Here is a 19231-nt window from a genome sequence, read left to right as displayed (position 1 = left end):
ATCTTTTAGGAGAAACACAAATAATAATACATGTGCCATAGATTCACCAACCCTGTGGACCTAGCATATTTACCAGATGACATTCTCAGATCTGGAGAGGAGGAAGTGATGGAGGAATGGGTAGCAGCTGCATTTTACAACCCTGTAAGTCACTGTAGTCACAACAAAGCAGAAGGGCATCTCCATAGGAAGCTGGGAAGGTGGAGGGCTGCAGGCCCAGGTAGTTACTCACCCCATGTCTGCAAGAAATTCCTGAAGCCGCTTCTGCCCATCCACAGACCAGAGCTTGAACCTGGCTGCGGTGTAGCAGGTATTGCACAGACTATCATAGAGGGACCAGTGGTGGTAGAGAGCCAGGCAGAGGCTGGGTTCAACATCAAGGAACAAATGTGATGCCTGATATCCATCTGGAGCTGCATAGTGACCCACGACCTGGGCAGGCCACAGCCTCACTCAGTTTTCAGCAGATGGCCTGCTGTGTTCTCTGGGCCTGCCTTGCTTGTACAACCAGGTTGAACAAGGACAAACAGGAGCAATTTGACCCATCTAGAAAGACTGTGAGGTTATGGGTGCACACCATTTTCCCTCTTTGCTAGAGAAAACAAAGTCCAGGAGTTCTGCAGGGTCCTCTACTGCAGTCAGAGAGAGCAGCAATAGCCACATAGAAGGTGGAAGGCTGGGAATTCCTAGCTCAGGCTGCCATACTATCCTGCCCACTCCTACTGCACCTACTGCAATCCAGCTACCACCTGTCCTTTCCAAGTGCCTTCCAACAGCATACCACAAAGTCAGGGCTGGGGATTTAGCTCGGTGGCATAAGTGCCTGCCTTGGAAGCAGGCAGTTGTGAGTTCGATCCCTGGTACCAATAAAAAAGGAAAAAGACAGGATACCACAAAGCCCTCCCATGCTAACCCCTCTCCTTGAACTTGCCTTTCACCACCCATGTCCCCGTGACCAAAGCTGTGAGTGCTGACAAGTCCCACAATAGGTCTCTCCTCCACAGCATTCAGACTCACCCTGCCTATTTCCTACAGTCACACTGGCACCTTGCCACTGCTCCTCTGGTGTGTTCTGTCCTCAATGCTGACCTCTCCCTACTTGACTATGGCCCTCACGGGCTGCCATCTTCCATGCTCATCTCAGCAGTTTTCCACCCTACCCATACATAGCTCTGAGAAAAGCAGGCATACACTACAAGGGAACAAGGGTGGGAGCCTGCACACAAGAACTAAGCAAACAGCACCTGCTGAGCCAAACACTGCCTGTACCTGAAGGGCCTGATGTGCAAGGATACTCATACTCAAAGGAGATCCGTGTGCAGTCCACAGAAAGGGTATTCTCTTCATCTTCATTCCTGTGGTTGTGCCGAGACACATGGCGCTGCAGGATGCCAATATCAGTCACATACTTCATTCTGGAAAGAAAGCACTCCAGGCTGGGCAGTACCTCCTGCACCTAGGGGTTATCCACCGTTCAGGCTACAGAAGACTACAGAAGCCTGGTGACCTCCTGCATAGAAACTAAGTAGCTGGGGAATGTGAATGGCCCCAACTGGGCAGAACAAGCTCTGTCCTCACCATCTTCCCTGATGAACAGACATTGTGGAGGCAGAGTCAGGCCTACCAGCCTGCATAGTCAAGTAGACAGACTCCATATAAGGCAGCAATCTAAATAGCAGAAGGTGCAGACTCACATAAGATAGTGCCAAGCACGGTAGGGGTGGGCAGTGTTCTAGATCCCAAAGAGTAACCACTCAGGATGGTTACGAGGCCTCACCTGAGACCACAACCCAGAGATGGCACCTGCTACTACATGCCTTGCTGTTTCTAGGTCTTGTGTTATCCACACATGTGCCCTGTGCTATCCTTAACAGCAAGGCAGCAGGCTGTAGCAACATGGCAATCCAGACAGTGGCCCCAGGTCAGAGATTCAGGCACCTCAAGATCCTTGGGCCACTCAGAAAGATAAGGGCAGGAACAGGGGAGGGGAGGCAGGACCTGGGGAGGCACACGAAAGTCTGCACAAACTGCATGAGGAGTGTAGTGACCTGTGGAAACTATGATGGGTGACAGCTCAGAGACATCTATATGGGTCTCCTGGAACAGGGTTAGTTCCTCAGGGTTGATGTCCCTGTCAGTTCTTAGATGTGCCACTTCATGGCCACAGAAGGTTGAGGTGCTTTGTGAGGGAAAGGAAATGGGAGATGCCACACAGTGCTGTTCAAAGTCCTGTGCCCTCCCCAGTAGTATTACATTGGGGCAGCCTTTCAGCTCCTGGTCAGAATCTAAAAGAAGGGAACCTTGACAGTCAATGGTGCACAAAAAAGAGACTTTCATACCAGTTTCCTCAAAATCCTTTAGAGCCTTCCTCTTGCCTTCGTGATCAAACCTGCATTTCCAGGCAGGACTCCTAGGGCTCCTACTTCTACTCCCACACTTTCTTCCCTCTCCTTTCCTTCTGGACGTCCCCTTAATTCCCACCATGCATGCACCACGCCCCTAGCACCTACCTCTAAGCTCTACTCAAGAATAGGGAAGTCTAGGGGCCAGGGACACAGTTCAGCAGCATAGTACTTCCCTGGCAAGCACAAGGTCCTGAGTTCAATTCCTGGTCCCCTACCCTGACTCCACCAAAAAATATGGGAGACTGTGCTCTCTCCTCCAAGTGACAGCTCCACCTAGTGGACTCCACAGGGTGATGAAGATGCCAAAGCAGGCACAGTCATTGGCAAAGGTCTGGGTACTGGGCCCTCCTTTATTATAAGAGTCAAGCCCAAGGAGGGCCAGCCCCTATCATTCCTCCATAGGGCCTTACAGTACCTCTGTTTCCAATCTCCCCACTGCAAACTCAAATGACACTGTTGTCACTTCGTCACTGTAAAGGGGCTGACCCCAAAAAGCAAAAGTATGTGTCCTTACTGGGTGATCCTGTCTTGTACCCACTGGTCCGTCAGTCCGACGATGGCCCACCTGGAAGTAAAGAAGATGATGGAGCTAGCTGCAGCCACCCAGGCTTGAAGAGGCCTATAGTATGGAGTTAGGAGACGGGATGGGGCACGCAGGTTCAATGTTCCTAGGTGCACCTTGCCGGTATGGATCCTGATCCAGAATCCCTGTCCAGGATCCATAAACAATAATCTTTGCACTTATTTTTTCTTGTGCTGACACATTACGTTTGCACCTTCCATACAAAAAATCACGGGTTATCCCAGGCCAGGTTTTCCCCAGGATGTCAGAGCATATACAAGTTTGGGCTCCCAGTACAAGAACAATAGTCAGGCAGGCATAAATTGTACATGGGTCAGATAAGAGCCACCAACACATCTGTCAGTATAAACAAGTTTCCTGTGTAAGGGGCTCCTGGTCACAAATCAGATATGTAGGTATTAGGCTGTCTGCCGGGTAAAAGAGGTGATTCATGAAAACTACACTGTAAACATCTAGCTCCCCTCTATTTTTGGGTAGGGCCAGAATGTTAGTAACTCTGGTATGGGAACCCTAACTTAGCTGGGGGAGAAGTCAAAACAACATGGCAGTCAGGTGCTGTGTCATGGCTACAGCGCTCCTACCTTACTGACCTTACAGCAGAGCTATTGAAACAGGACTCTGATCCTAGTCCCCTGGTTTACAATTTCCATACTGCAGAGGAGAATCTCAGGCTGTGAGACTAAGATCTGACTCAGAACAGTTGGTGAGTACACAGCAAGGTGGCTCATGTAGAGGGATGAGAGCCGAGGATTGGCATAGGACAAAGACCAGAATCCTCACATCGAGGCAGAGAACCCCAGACAGAGAATCCTGAGGCCCTAATTCCATGAAGAGCATTACAATCAGCACTGTGGGTGGTCAGAGCCAGGAGCAGTCACAGTAGAATGTCATTTTGCACAAAAGGAAACCAGAACCCTGAGCAGAGGACCAAGGTGGTAGAGCCAGGCCAGATTCACATTCTCATCACCCAAAAAAGACTGTAAACTATTTTTCTAGATCAAAATAAGGTGAAAACAATGAGCCTAAGTCTACTGATCTGTCTGCCAAAGGCCCTGCCTGCAGTCTGCCCAGAGAAATTAGATGTGGGGACAGTTTTCTTTCTGTCTCTCTCTCCCTCATCCCCTCCCTCTTTTTCTCTCTTCCTCTTTGTTTACAGTATGAACTAAACTCAGGGTTTCACATATGCTAAGCAAGTGCTCTACCGCTGAGCTATATCCCTTAGGTCTCATTAAGTTGCCTACACTGGGCTCTAATTTATAATCTTCCTGCCTTAGCCTCCCAACTAGCTGAGATTTCAGGAGTATACCACCTCATCTAGCTTACAGGGCTGGTTTTTCTTATCATACTTTACCATATGCCAAGGTTGCAAGAAAGCTTAGCAAGGACTGTCTCATTCATATCTTATGCCCCTTTGGTTGCTTACCAAGCACAAGGCTAAGCAGTATGGGTGGGAAAGATGAAGGTACACCTGAGCCCTACTATGTGCTCCCTGAGTTTGTATGAAGCACCAAGAACTTCACAGGGAAACCAAAGTCAGCCACGATCCCAGACAGATGTTGTATCTGATATTTACAATGGATTCAAGAGAGGCCCATATGGGGCTGACAGGGGCTGATAACAGGACTCCCAACACTTACTCTGTGTGGGGGCTACATACCACAACATGTCATTCAGGTCCTTGGATAGCATCCATGCCAAGTCAAACATCACCATGGCTGACTGTAAGAAAGCATAGAAACCTGAGGGCAAATATGGCTGTGCTTGTGGCAGGGAAATGGAGCTGGGCCAAATGCCCCCAAGCTGAGGCCCTGCAGGGCAGTAGATTCTAGCCAGACATGAGAAACTAACCCACACTAAAGCAACAGGAGGAAGGCTGCAAACAATTTAGCTGACATACACTTTCTCTGCTATTTCAAGTCATTACTATCTATGTATTTCATTTGGGAAGGGAAAAATGGGAAGAAACTACACACAAGGGGAAGCCCAAGCATGGCACACTGACAGCTATACATCTCACAGGGTCCCTTGGTGATGCCTAAGGCAGGTGCTGACACCTGGTGGTCAGGGGACTCCACTGTCAGTCTTAAAAACATTCCCATGGGGGCTGGGGATTTAGCTCAGCGGCATAAGCGCCTGCCTTGTAAGCAGGCAGTAGTGAGTTTGATCCCTGGTACCGGTAAAAAGGAAAAAGACAAAAAAAAAAAAAAAAAAAATTCCCAGGATCAGGTAAGACACAGACCTGGTAAGTTACCTGTATATTAAAGAGAGGAGCTTGGGATGTAGCTTAGTGGTGGAAGGCTTGTTGCACAAGGTCCTGGGTTTGATCACAAATACCCCCAAATTTCCAAAACAAAAAGAGAACCCCCCCACATATGAAACAGGCATAGGGGTGCATTCTGCAATCTCAGCACTCAGTAGGCTAAGGCAGGAGTGTGAGTTTTAAGCCACCATGGGCTACAAAGGGAGTTAGAGGCCAACCTAGACAGTATAATAAGCCCCTGTCTTAAAAACAGCCCCTCCAAAAGTGGGAAGGGCCTAGGGATCCTTGTGAAGATGGTCTTCCCAAGCAAGGATGTATACAGATGGATGTATTCAGCAACATGTGATCAGAGGATTTCCTAGATCATGAGGGGAAATAGGTGTGTGATCAGCAGACTAGTCCCCTGAGCGAGGAGATGCTGAGCTTCCTCCAAGAGATGGTTTTCAAGGAAAGTATTCACATATGTACCTGGAGGGGGGGCATCTCATCTGAGTAAATGTTAACACCCTCACTATACACTGATTAGAATTTTGTTTGGAAGGATGAGCAGATAGGCCCAGTGGAAGATCCTTCAAAGGACAATGGAACCCTGAGAATAAAGAAAACATGGGAAATATAGTGCTCAAAATTCAAGGTCCAAGGATCATATTCTAATATAGGATATTTTATTGGAAACTTAATTTTCTAAGCTATTTAAGGCCTTGAACTCTGCTGAACATTCACAGAGTTAATACACTAAGTTTTCTATACTGAATTCTACTCCATAAAACACATACAGATGTGCCCGAGTCTAGAATTTTATCTTCTTGTACAGAGATTAATACAGATTTGTTCTAAATTACTGATGGACAAAAAATACTAGCTGCTGCTTTCCAAGCACATACTGAATGCATGGGACCATCCTAAAAACTGCCTCTGAAATGACAATTACAGATGCTGCTCAATTTATGATGAGGCTACATCCTGATAAACCCACCAGAAATTTTAAGTATCATAAGCTGAAAAATGACTCAGTATACCTAATCTACCCCACAACGGAGCCTAGCAGCCCAGAACACTATACAGAACTGTTGTTTCTTATTACAACAGTTCTGTACAACTGTCACTGCTCAGCATTGCCAAAACATGTCCTTAGCCCAGAAAAAGATCAAAATTTTAAAAGTTTATTTTATGGAATAAAGTACTGATATATTATAGAATTTTTTTAAAAAGCCAGTATGATCTTTAAAAAATGTAGAGCCGGCGTGCTGGCACGTGCCTGTAATCCCAGCACTCAAAAGGCCGAGGAAGGAAGATCACCATGAGTTCAAGGCCAGTCTGAATTACATAGCAAGACTGTTTTAAAAAAAAAAAAAAAAAAAAAAAGGCAGTCAAGGTCAGCCTAGGCAACACTGTGAGACATTTTCTAACTTAAAAAGCCCTCTCCTCATGTTTTAGGACACTGATTGCTACAGTCAGATGTTTATGGTGAATTGCACCTATTCATACTTACAGATGTCCCATGATATTCATACTGCTCATAGTCAAAGAGGATATCTCGCCTGTAATCACATAAAATGTGAGTCTTTAATAGGAAGCAGCAACGTAGGAAACTAAACATTTGGAAAAAATGTTAAAATTTCAGTCAAGCAGCATGTGGTAATGCAAACCCAGCACTTGGGAAACTGAGGCAGGAGGATGAATTTGAGGCCAGTCTGGGCTACATAGTGAGTTCAAGGGCAGCCTGAACTACATGCTGAGACTCTACACAGATTTCAAAGAAATGCAAAGTAAATCATGGTACCATTGTTTTCTCTTATTGACATTTTAGTAGAATGCCTATGTACAACACTGGGAAGGCAGTACAATCTATATACATTGTTTATGACAATGTACAGAGTAAAAAGATATAGTCCCAAAATTCCAATTCTGAAAAAAAAAATCCAATTCTGAGGAAATTATCACAAAATAATTTAAAGCAATAAGACAAAATACATTGAGGGTACAAAGTTAGACATTACAGCTTTATTTGTAATGGCAAAATACTGGGAGTAACTTATAATACAAAAAGGAGAGAAAAATCTGACATTTGTGTGTGTGGTGCTGGGAACTGAAGCCAGAGGCTTGGATTTGACCAGTGCACAATGTACATGGGGAAGTATCACACTGAATCCCATTAATATACACAATTAACACGTGCTAATAAAAAAATAAAAGATTAAAAGGAGAAAGGAAATTACTAATTAAGTATAAGCATTCTATAAAGGTAGTTCAGATCGATAGTGGCAACATTATATAGAAAAATGCAAAATTAGATGTATATTTTGATTATGCAAAATAAGCACAAGTACAGATAATCCAGGAAGAGAAATCCAAACCCAGAATCTCTTTGAAATAGGTGGTAAGACTACAGAGATTCTCACTTATCTTTCTTTGTATTTCCAGAAATAGTCTGAGTGTCTTTTTCTAGGAGGTAGCAGCCTTCTTTCTTGGCTAGCAGGAGCACAAGCCCTCAGATAGAACAGCAGAAACCACAGAGGTGTGGCCCAGCAAGACATTTAAAGAAGGGGTCCACATGAAATTCTCAGGGGCGTCCACCTCAAAGCACTGCTGCATGTTCCTCGAGCTGGAATAACCATTCCAATATTTTAATTTTAAAGCACTTTGTTTCTTACATTTGCAATAGGATGAGGTACTATAAATAATTTAGTTTCTGTTCATATATTTTTTTCTATGAAAAGTTTTGTACTAGCATCTACTTAATGAATAAGCATTTTATAATAAAAGTATCTACACTGAAAAACCTAACCCAAAATGAGGCAAGGGCCATCACCCCTAACAGGTGGAAGGGATCTGAGCCTACTGTGTCCTTCTTGGGACCAGAAGGCCATATACGGACAGTGACCCAAATTTGTCTCCAATGAGGCGGCCATATAGTCACTCCTGGAGCGGCTGGCCCTAAAGGCTTTATCCAAAAATGAAAACAAAACCAGACAAAACCCAAAATCCATATAGCATTTTGGAAAAATAAAAGGTATCAGTGGTGCTAGAGAGCCCAGAGAGAACAGGCACTGGGGAGATTTTGCAAGCTACACTCACCTCCGAGCCTCCCACTCTCTCCGCTGCCTCCTCTTCATGGTTTGCTCCACCATCTCCTGGGGTGGGGAATAAAGGGAACAAAGGGTTGAGCAAAAGCACCAGGATTTTATCCCCATAGCCTGAGAAGGTTTCAGTTTGCTAGAAGCTGCTGAGCTCAGACCTCTGAAGGAGAAGAGGTATCACCTTCATCCTCCAGGCACAGCCCATTCCTACAGGAGAGAAAGGCCCCTCTCACAACAGACACCATGGGTAGAAGAGCAGCAGCTTCCTGAGGCTCTGCTCCATGTTGTACTCTGTGTCCTCCCACTCCAGCTATCACTGCCCACAGTACCACAGAATCCACAACAAGTTCACACTGCCTTGTATCTCAGTCTCCATTGGGACTTCTAAGAACTAGTGTTTCTTACATTTTCCCACATGCCAGCAATGATTCTAATTTTACATGGACAATACCATTTAATCCTTACCATGAAAAGATGGATAATGCAGTGATTATAAAAATCTATGAGCCTAGCCAATCATGGTGGCACACACCTGTAAGCCCAGCACTTGAGAGGCTGAGCCAGGAGGGTCACCGAGTTCAAGGCCAGTCTAGGCTACATAGAGAGTTCAAGGTAGGCTTGGACTGCATAGTGAGAACCTGTCTTAAAAACAGAAAATACCATGGTCCTAAGACTCCTGCTTCTGGAAAGATGGAAAGAAGTTTTTTCCCTATGTGTCTGCTAGGCATACCTAAAAGCCCTGGATATTATAAGTAAAAGAAACTAAAAAGTCTAAAAGGTAGGGATCAAAGCAGAGAAGTCAGCAGCCTGGCACCTGTGGAAGAAAAGGTAGTACATGCCTTGGGTTTTACTTTTGGCTCATATAACCCAGACTTACAGATGAAGAAGCTAGCAATCTGGAAATACCAAGTGCAGAAAAAAAAAAAAAAAAAATCTAACAAAAGCTACCTTTTCTAACCAAAGGATCTGGAAGGACCAGTCTTGAAAGACAGAAATTTTTATACAGTAACACTCTAGTCCAGCCAACACCACTGAAAACACTTCTATCCAGCCCAGAAAAGGCTGAGCTGGGGCTCAGTTATCTACCTTGTGAAGTTGTAACAAAGCACCCCAATCTCCTTGCCAGGGGTGTTAAAAGAATCAAAAAGGAAGCCAAGACTGCCACACCTACTGATCTAAAAGTATCTGACTCATATTTTAAAGAAGTCACAAAAAAGCCTGCACAATACTTGGGAGAGTAAAGCTGGAAGATCATAGATTTATTTGGGCAAAATAAAATAAAAGAGGGCTTGGGATATTGCTCAGTGGTGGAGTTTTTGCCTAATAAGCACAAGACCTTGGTTTAATCCTCAGTACTGGAACAAAAAAAAGATTTAATACATTTGTCAGATCTTATCAAAGTGCCACCTGGTGAACTAAGTAGAGATTATGCCTTCTCAATAGCTGGGCAAAATCTATAATCTCAGCTACTTACGAGGCTGAAGCAGGAGGTCAAGTCTAAACAAGACTCTCCCCTAACAAAAAAGGTTAGACTAAGAATGTAGTTCAGTGACAGAGCATCCACCTAGTATGTACAAGTGCATAAGGCACTGAGTTCAATTCCCACAAACACAAAAAACTAAAGAAATAATTTTTAAAATTAAGCACAAAGAAACTATGCTTTAATAGCTACTTAACAAAACTCCTGTGTCCTGGGATTTCTTTGACCTTCAAACAGTACACAGTAGAGTCCCATCTACTTTTTTTTTTTTTTTTTTTTTTTTTGTCTTTTTCATTTTTATCGGTACCAGGGATCGAACTCATGACTGCCTGCTTGCAAGGCAGGCGCTTATGCCGCTGAGCTAAATCCCCAGCCCCAGTCCCATCTACTTTTTATGTGGATACAGGATGTGAGGGACTCCCAAAGCTGGTCAGGAGGGCCAGCAGCAGCTACCCAATTGACTGGAGTATCTTCATGGGGAGCCTGAGCCACCAATAAGCATCCTTTTTTTTGTTGCCAAAACCACTCATCAGTTATCCCTTGTCTATACCTTTTGCCATGATGTGTAAGGCCCCCTTAAGACCTTCCTAATCACCTCAGAGCCTTCTGTCTGTGAATGCTCTATCCGAGCATTCCCTTCATTTAGTCTCTGGACAAGTTTTCAGCAGTCTCTTAGAGACTGACTATCCATTTTCTACCTAATTCCTTACTCTTATTTTCCCACCTGAAATTATTAATTAATTGTGCTCATTAATTCTTTAATTATATTCATGATCAGTCTCTCCCACTGGAAAGAAAGCTATGCAAAGGCAGGATTTGTTTCTCTCTTTTATACTTCAGGGTCTGAATCGCATACAACAGGTGCTGAAAAAGCACATTTGGGTGGTAAAATCTATAATTATCATGTGCAAAGTTCTGGGTTTTATTTATTTATTAAGTCAGAATGAAGAATTCCAACCCTGTTAGCTGCAGAACTTGAGTGTTCCCAGAGCTAATCTCACTAAATACTGATATTTGAGGCCCAACAAGTAGTTCATCAATAGCTAAATAATATCATTCAAAATCAACATTAAAAAACCAACAGCTTGCTGGGAAAGGTAGTATATGTCTATAATCCTAGTGCTCGAGAGGCTAAAGCAGGAGGATTGACACAGGTTCGAGGCCAGCGTGGACTACATAGATGGTTCAACCCCAGCTGGAAATACATACCGAGACTTAAAAAAAAAAAAAAAAAGAAAAAAGTCAATAGCTTTTCCTAACACTAATAATGAACTAACTGAGAAAGAAATCAGAAAAACAATTCCATTCACAATAGCCTAAAAAAAAAAAATACCTAAGAATCAACCTAACCAACAGGTAAACGACCTCTATGATAAAAAAATTATAGAACACTGAAGAAAGAAAACACTAAAAGACAGAAACATCTCCCAAGTTCATGGATTGGCAGAATTCAGTGTTAAAATGACATATTACCAAAAGCAACCTACAGATTCAATGCAATACACATCAAAATTCCAATGATATTCTTCACACAAAGTTATAAAAAAGAATCTGAAAATTCATACAGACACACAAAAGACTCAGGATAGAAAAAGCAATCTCAAATAAAATGAGCAAGGTTGCAGGCCTCACAATACTCAATTTCAAATTATTCTACAAATTCATAGTAAAAAACCAAACAAACAAAAACTCTAGTGTGGAACCAGGTGTAGTGGGGCACAATTGTAATCCCAGCACTTCAGAGGCTAAGGCAGGAGGATTCCTAAATTCAAGGCCAGCCTGAACTACAAACAAGACTCTGTCTCAGAAAGAACACATACAAGGGCTGGGGATATAGCTTAGTGGCTTAAGTGCCTGCCTGGCAAGCACGAGGTCATGAGTTCGATCCCTGGCACAAAAAAAAAAAAAAAAAAAAAAAAAACAACCACAACAAAAAAACACATACAAAACAACCTCCCACATACAAAACTCCAGGATAGTACTAGCACAAAAATTCAAAGGTAGGGGCTGAGGATTTAGCTCAGCGGCATAAGCACCTGCCTTGCAAGCAGGCGGTCGTGAGTTCGATCCCCAGTATTGAAAAAAATGAAAAAGACAAAAAAAAAAAAAAAAAAAATCAAAGGTAGACCAATGGAATCAAATAGAGGATACACACAGCCAGGCATAGTGGTACATGCCTCTAATCCTAGCATTCTGGAAGGCTGAGGCAGGAGGATAAAAAGTTCAAGTTCAACTTGTTCAAGGTAGCAAGACCCTGTCTTAAAATAAAAAATAAACAAGTGCTTGGGATACAGCTCAATGCAAAAGCCTTAGGTTCAATCTCCAGGACTAAGGAGGGGAAATAAGGAAAAGAAGACACAGAAACAAACCTATCCCTATTCTGATCCTTGACAAAGGAGCCAAACAAATGTATGTTGGAGAAAAGACAGTCTTTTTAACAAATGTGAGTAGAGAAATATGTAGAAGATTGAAAACAGATTCCTCTTAAAATCAATTGCTATACAAAAGTCAATTAAAAAATGCCAGCCATGGTGGTGCACATACAATCTCAGCACTCAGGAGGCTAAAGCAGGAAGACTGTCATGAATTCAAGGTCAGCCTGGGCTACATAAGTCAGTCAGTCCATGGCCAGCATGAACAACATAGTAAGATCCTGTCTAAAAAAAAAAAAAAAAAGAATCTAAGACATAAAACTTTGAAACTGATAGAAGAAAATAGGGGAAACTCTTGAAGCCATAGACACAGGCAAAGACCTCCCAAACAGAATTCTAATACCAAGAATCAACAAATGAGACATCAAACTAAAAAGGTTCTGCACAGCAAAGAAAACAACCAACAAAGGGAGGAAAAATCTTAGTCAGCTATTCTTTTGACTAAGGATTAACATCTAGAATATAAGATCTCAAAAAACTTAACACCAAAAATCAAATAGCCCAATCCATAAATGGCAAATGAATTGAACCAATCCAGCTAGTCATGGAGGCACATGTTGTAATTCCAGCACTTGGAAGGTTGAGACAGGAGGATCACAGCAAATTTAAGGCTAGCCTGGGCTAGCCTGAAGTACATAGCAAGAGGCTGTTTCAAAAATTAAATCAAACCAAACCAAAATAAAAAAGGAAGGACCTCTGGGAAGTTCAAGGACAGAGGACTAACATCTAGAATATATGAAAAACTCAAAATATTAGAAACTAGATTCCTCTCTCAAAATAAAAGACTTGATAAAAAAAATGGGCAAATGAAATTCACAGAAATACAAATGGCCAAATTTAAAACAACAAAGATACCATCTTATCCAAGAAGAAACGGCCATTGTAAAGAAATCAAATAATAACAAATGCTGGCAAGGCTGCAGAGAAAAAGGAACCCTTCTACACCACTGGTGGGAATGTACACTAGAACAACCACTATGAAACTCAGTATGGAGATGCCTCAAAAAACTAAAACTAGAAATTCCATTTGACCCAGCTATTCTGCTTCTAAGTATCTGTCTGAAAGAGTTAACACAATATTATAGCAATATATGCATACTCATGTTTATTGCAATGCAATTCCTCATAACTAAATCTTGGAAGCAGTTTATATGTCCATCTACAGACAAATGGATAAAGAAAATGAGGTATTTATACAGAATGAAGTACTACTCTGCCATAAAAAGATAAACTTGAGTCATTTGTAGGAAAATGGACGTACCTTGAGGCCATAATGTTAGGTGAAATAAATCAGATGCACAAGTTTAAAAATTGCATGGTTTCTCTTGTATGAGAAACCTAATTATAAACAAAGGCAAAATAAATGATAATAAGAAGTAGGGAGACAGAACTTCCTCAGGGGAGGGGACCAAGAGATGGAGGGAAAGGAAGGAAAGTGGAGGGGAAAAAAGGCATTAAGATGTGCTATATACATGTGCCAACTCCACACAAAGAATGTATATAGTATGTGCTGCAAATAAAGGTTTCTAAATGTTAAGAAAAGATTTGAATTTGGGGGGAAAAAAATAAAGGAATGCTGCCTGGCATGGTAGCACATGCCTGTAGTGCCAAGAGAGAGATCACTTTAAGTCCAGCCTGGTAACATAGCAAGAACATCTTGAAAAAAAAGTTAAAGGATTGCTATAAAAAGAGATAGTCAGAGAACAAAGAACTCTTAGAAATCAGAAGAGAAGATAAAGACCAAAAAGCGTGTCAGAAAGTAAAACAAACAGACCAAGAACTGGGCAAGAGGAAATAAGATGTGAGAGTGGATGCAAGAGATTCCCTACAAGATGACTCAAAAGTTCTTATAAAACAGGAGACAAATGTGCAAAGGCAAGAAGAAAACATATAACCTAGCTTCTCTCTCTCTCCCTTGGTCCTTCTAACACAGCCCCTTCCCCACACAGAGGGGATATCATGAATATCCCAAATATGGCTCAAAATGGCTCCATTAAAGCACATCCCTCAGGAATTCAGATCAAGGATGAAAGGAAGATCTTAGACATTCCAGAGGCAAATTCTAAGCTGTGCACCAAGATTCGGGAGCTACAGGTCAACGGTTCCTTCAACAGCAAAACTAACACTGAACACTGAACAACAGAACACTGTTCTCTATGCTATTATTAGGAACAGATAACTTCCACATTTCTGCTTCTAGCAAGCTCCTTCTATTACTAAGCCCCGGATGTTTAAGCAGCTCAGACCTAAGGGCCTCATGGTAAAAAACACTCATGTGCTCACACATCAGATGCTCCCCCTGGAGTGACAGTCTGGGACTGAGCCTGGTCACGGGTACATAGCTCCTTCTCAGTGACTGCAGGAAGAGTGATGCTGTGAACAGAATGGAGAAGGGAGGAGACATTTGTACTATTGTTTTTCCCCAGTCCTTCTAGTCCTTAAAAAAAAGTTTGCTTTCAAGGCTTGGTGGCATGATCCTATAATCTCAGCACTTAGAAGGTTGACGCAGGAGCACTGAAAGTTTGAGCTACCCTGAGAAACATAGCAAGACCCTGTCTCAATAAAACAAATCACATTTGTTAGCAACTCATAGAACTGAACTGTCTTAAGTTCTATTTCATCTGATAGGATCCTACAGGTAAGGAAGCTGTAGCACGGAGAAGTCCAGTACCCTGAAACAAAACCAGAGGGGACAGAAGAACCCAGGGTCAGTACCCACACCTGCTAAGTCTTCCATTTTCCACCTGTACCCCCTTCCCCAACATTACTTCTGGGCCAGCAGGCTCTAGGGGTAACTCTTAAGAATACAGGTTACCCCAAGATATCACAAGAGGTCCAGACATACCTCTTCTAACCTTGTGCGCTTCCCAGAAGGCTCTGATACATCACTCTCATTTTCTGAATGCTCTTCATCCTCCTCTTCATCCTTAAAGAGGTCTTCATAGGCAGGAACTTCAAGATCATCATCTTGTTTAATGAGTAACTTAATCTAAGTTTAAAACAGAAAAGCAATTGAGTCTCTCATCTCTCCTTGAAAAATGTGTTTTTCTCCTGTAGAATCTTTGTTATTTCTAGTTAGCTGACTCATAAGTTTTCTGTACATACAAATAGTCACCTGTCTGAGAAGAGTTTGGATTTCCTAGGCATTTCCTTGTTTTCACTACTATACAGTGAGGCACTGGAGTTGTACCACATGGTATGCAGGAATTATGAAAACCTGAAAACAATTTCTTGAAACCTAGACTTTACTTAAGTCTGGAAAAAACAGCTCCCTCTTATGCCATACATTAACCAAATGAACACTTCACAACTTGGAACCTGATGAAGGATGTGAAAATGTTGCTACAGTTTGGATGTGGTTTGCTCCCACAAAGCCACATAAACTAGAAACTTGGTCTTTGGTGTGATCGTGTTGAAATGGTAGAACCATTAAAAGCCAGCTTCCTGGAAGGTTATTAGATTTTGACCATTCTACCCTTCAAAGTGGATTCATGTTGTCTTTCAGGAATGGATCAGGTCTCCTAGGAGTGGTTCCTTGCTGCAAGCATGGGTTGCTTCCTATCTCAGTATGTGATATCTCTCTCTCTCCCTCGGTCCTTCTGTCTCTTTTTGTCTCATATGATACCCCATGAAGCCCTCACTACAACTAAGCCAACCAGCAAATGCTGGCACCAGGGTCTTAAATTTCCAGAATTATAAGCTAAATAAATCTGAGTGTGCTTGTTTCATTTTTTGAGACAGGGCCTCTCTCTTTGGTCCATTTTGGCCTTGAACTCACTGCAGCTTTAGCTGGTCTCAAACTCACAATCCTCCTGCTTCTACTTCCCAAATGATAGGATTAGGGTATGTGTCACCAGTTAACCTCTTTTCTTTATAAGGCACCCAGTTTCAGATATTTGCTTATAGCACTACAAAATGAACTAAGACAGATACAGATTCCTAAGTGAATACAACTCCTATCTCTAAAACCAATTGCCAGCTGACTTCTCTTGGAGAGGTTCCTCCTCTGAGAATGTCGGGATCTCACACCTTGGTGGGTAGAAAAGCTCAAGCCCAAAAAAGCTCAGCTGGCTTGCTCAGTGCTAGGTTATGTGCTTGATGTCCAGGGTTTCAAAGAATAAGCACAGTCATTTTAGGACACAAGGTTTTGGTCCTGATACATCTCAGGTCAAGCAAATTCCATAACTGCATTCAGCATAAACCCAAGGGCTAGTTTCCTTATCAATCATCAGAGATAGATAAGACCAGGTTCTTATAGTCAGGCTATTCACAATTCCACATTGGGACCAAACACATGCTTCACCAGATGTAACATTACACAAGGCATAAAAAGGCCCAGATAGGTTGAGTGGGCAGCATACAAGAGGGGTAACCCCCAAAGCCCCAGTACCTGTGTGTCATTGTACACATTCACAACATTGATAGGCCTGTGGGTATCACACACAAAGAATATAGCATCTTCATCAGGTTGAAGGATATCCAGTAGATCTATATTAGCTCCACAGTTAATAAGAATAAAATAGTGAAACTGTAAACAGAAAGGAAACATGTAAAATAATCGCATTGAGAAGGACCCTTCCCCTTCACCAGGACACAGCCTTCACCAAGGCAAGAAGCAACATTATACAAAACATAAAAAGGCACAGATAAGTCCCCAAGTTTCTAGGCCTCCAAGTCTCTGCTGAGACACAGTAAGCCCTAACACGTAGCAAGAGCCTCAAAAAAGAGTGAAGGCTGACTTGTGCTAAGTGCTTAAACATACTCTATGGGTATTTCCTCTCCAAGGTGATACTGTGAAAGTAGACTCTCTTGCTTCCCCCACTTTCTGAGGCGCATGGTAAAATTCAACAAACCCAATTTTGTACATAGGGTCAAGATGCTTATAAATAAGAGCAGACTTCGACTTCTAATGTACAATGGGGCCGCTTCAGTTGTTAGCATGTCTGGACTGCAGCACCTCTCTGTGCTAATAGTGTTGTTTAGATTGAAGTTTTTGGCCTATTTTGGGTAATCCACACTTTATGGGCATCTAAGTAGTAAGACTTTCATTACACACAATCACTATAGCAAAACCTTTCCTTAGAAATATACCCAATTGGCACAAATTCTTCAAGTTATGACTGAAACTCCAAAGGAGAATTTATTTCAGCCAAAACAGACCTAGAAGTGGCCAGAAACCTCTTCCATATCCCAGCACCTCACTATGCAGCCCATAATCTCTCATTTCTTACTTGACCCCATGCAAGCCAGGGGAGTCCTGGCCTCTGCTATTTAAATTCCAAAGGGACAATACTCATTTCTAAATTTAAAATTGAAAACTGGGATGCATTTTCTTAAAGAAGTAACAAAAAATAGTGATGTATTCTAAAATAATTTTAATGAAGTCATATTAAAAACCGCTAAACTCCAAGCATCTTACAACCAAATTTCTGCAAAGAAAATTCAAAGTTAAATGCTGCCCATTTTCAATATCTTTTTGTCAATTCTATCCCCTTAACTTAAAGGTAAGTCATCAATATACACAGCATATTTTTGTCTTCCATGTTACCTAGTTAAGTTGTTAACAACTTAACTAGGTAACATGGAAGACAAAAATCAACCTACTGGAAGTAGAAAGAATACTAAGTATTAAATAATTGTAATTGAGTAAAAAAAAACACAACAGCTCAATTATTCTAAAATGCATCTTTCTTACCTGTTCTTTATGTTCAAGGTACGCAGTTTCAAGTTCTTGCCACCCAGAAACTGGAACCAGAGTGTATTGCACATGATCACACTGAAACAGAGCCTGAAAAGAGTATTTTCAAGCTTATCTTATTTAGTATGTCCACAATTTACATTGAAATACACCGGGGTGGGGGGACTAGAGGGACTGAGGGAAAAATAATGTGACAATTGAAGTTACTAAATATTAATGGGAGAAACTAGGTTACAGCGATGAGCATGCTCAATGTACAGTTCATCAATTTTGCTTAACTTGTGAAAGTTGCCAAAATTGATCTTAATTTCAAATGTTCTGAGAAGTTTCTGATCCCAGTTCAATGTTGAACTGCACCATATTCAAAACCAAACTCACACTGTTATCTCACTTCTAGCCCTGGCCTGCCCTCCTAGGTCCTCAGAGCTCACCTGAATGATTTTGCAAGCACACAGTGCGTCTACATCCGAGGCCACGAAGAGAAGGACTCTCTGTTGAGAGGAACAGTGGGCGGGTTGAGCTCAGCGACTTAAACCCCGGCTGCTCCCTAACCTCCAGGCCACCAGGGCCACTCCCCCTCGTCACTTCCCCACAGACAAGGCACCGGCCCGGGTCATGCGCTGAGTTACCTGGCTCTGGACCAGCTCGTAGAATTCCTTGCGAAAATCGGACACGAACATAGCCTCTGAGGTAGGACACCCAGCACTTGCACTAAAACTCGAAGAACTGGAAGACTCCCGCCAAATCACGGCTTCTCTGATTGGTCCAAGCTACCAACCAATAGCCTCTAAGTATCCAAACTTTCTTCTTTTCTGATTGGGCCATATTGGGGAGGGTAATAGCTCTCCACCATTCACGGTAGAAAAAAATCTCCCGAATAAGCATTACTTTGTCTCCGGGGGTGGGAACAAATAAGATTGCTTCATTCAACACTGACTCTCATTTACCCAGAAACCCCACTCTCGGCGGACATCTTTACTTTGGGAAAAAAACCTGATGTTTCACGCTGGGCATCTTCCGGAAAAATATACCCCTAGAATAAATTAAATTTAGTTACATTTCGATTGAAGGCGGCATTTTAAATTTTCAATAAGCATCTGGTTCGGTTTCAAGGCGGGCGCGTAGTTTACTTCCGCCCAAATCCAAAGTGGCGAAACCAAAGGCCGTAAGGCTCTAGATGCATTCTGGGTAGTGTAGTCAGTAAGGGGAATGGACCCTACCAAGTTCATCTGCCGAGGAGTACTTTCAAAAACTTTTTAAATTAACTTTACAATTATCTCTATATAGACAAAC

General features: G+C 42.4%; 1 protein-coding gene across 2 annotated transcripts in view; it reads right to left on the bottom strand.

Moving 5' to 3' along the window:
• Positions 1-18722, bottom strand: part of Cdc45 (cell division cycle 45) — a 31196-nt gene extending 12474 nt beyond the window's left edge. Inside the window, exons 1-11 of one of the 2 annotated variants that reach the window (XM_003478378.4) lie at positions 18568-18722; positions 18370-18429; positions 17936-18028; positions 16631-16768; positions 15086-15229; positions 8327-8382; positions 6741-6789; positions 4646-4707; positions 2920-2970; positions 1296-1415; positions 233-364 (exon numbers count right to left, since the gene is read on the bottom strand). In XM_003478378.4, coding sequence (XP_003478426.1) covers positions 233-364; positions 1296-1415; positions 2920-2970; positions 4646-4707; positions 6741-6789; positions 8327-8382; positions 15086-15229; positions 16631-16768; positions 17936-18028; positions 18370-18429; positions 18568-18618 — 956 coding nt within the window. In that variant the 5' untranslated portion in view covers positions 18619-18722. The remainder of the gene's footprint in view (positions 1-232; positions 365-1295; positions 1416-2919; positions 2971-4645; positions 4708-6740; positions 6790-8326; positions 8383-15085; positions 15230-16630; positions 16769-17935; positions 18029-18369; positions 18430-18567) is intronic. The other variant, XM_063226099.1, reaches the window with a different exon arrangement.
• Between the last annotated feature and the right edge of the window lie 509 nt (positions 18723-19231).

The sequence above is a fragment of the Cavia porcellus genome, unplaced genomic scaffold, assembly GCF_034190915.1.
Source record: "Cavia porcellus strain 051 isolate PalLab524CR breed Dunkin Hartley unplaced genomic scaffold, mCavPor4.1 scaffold_16, whole genome shotgun sequence".
Classification (NCBI taxonomy): Eukaryota; Metazoa; Chordata; class Mammalia; order Rodentia; family Caviidae; genus Cavia; species Cavia porcellus.
The sequence above is the reverse complement of the archived record's forward strand: the minus strand, read 5'-3'. Positions and strand labels throughout refer to the sequence as shown.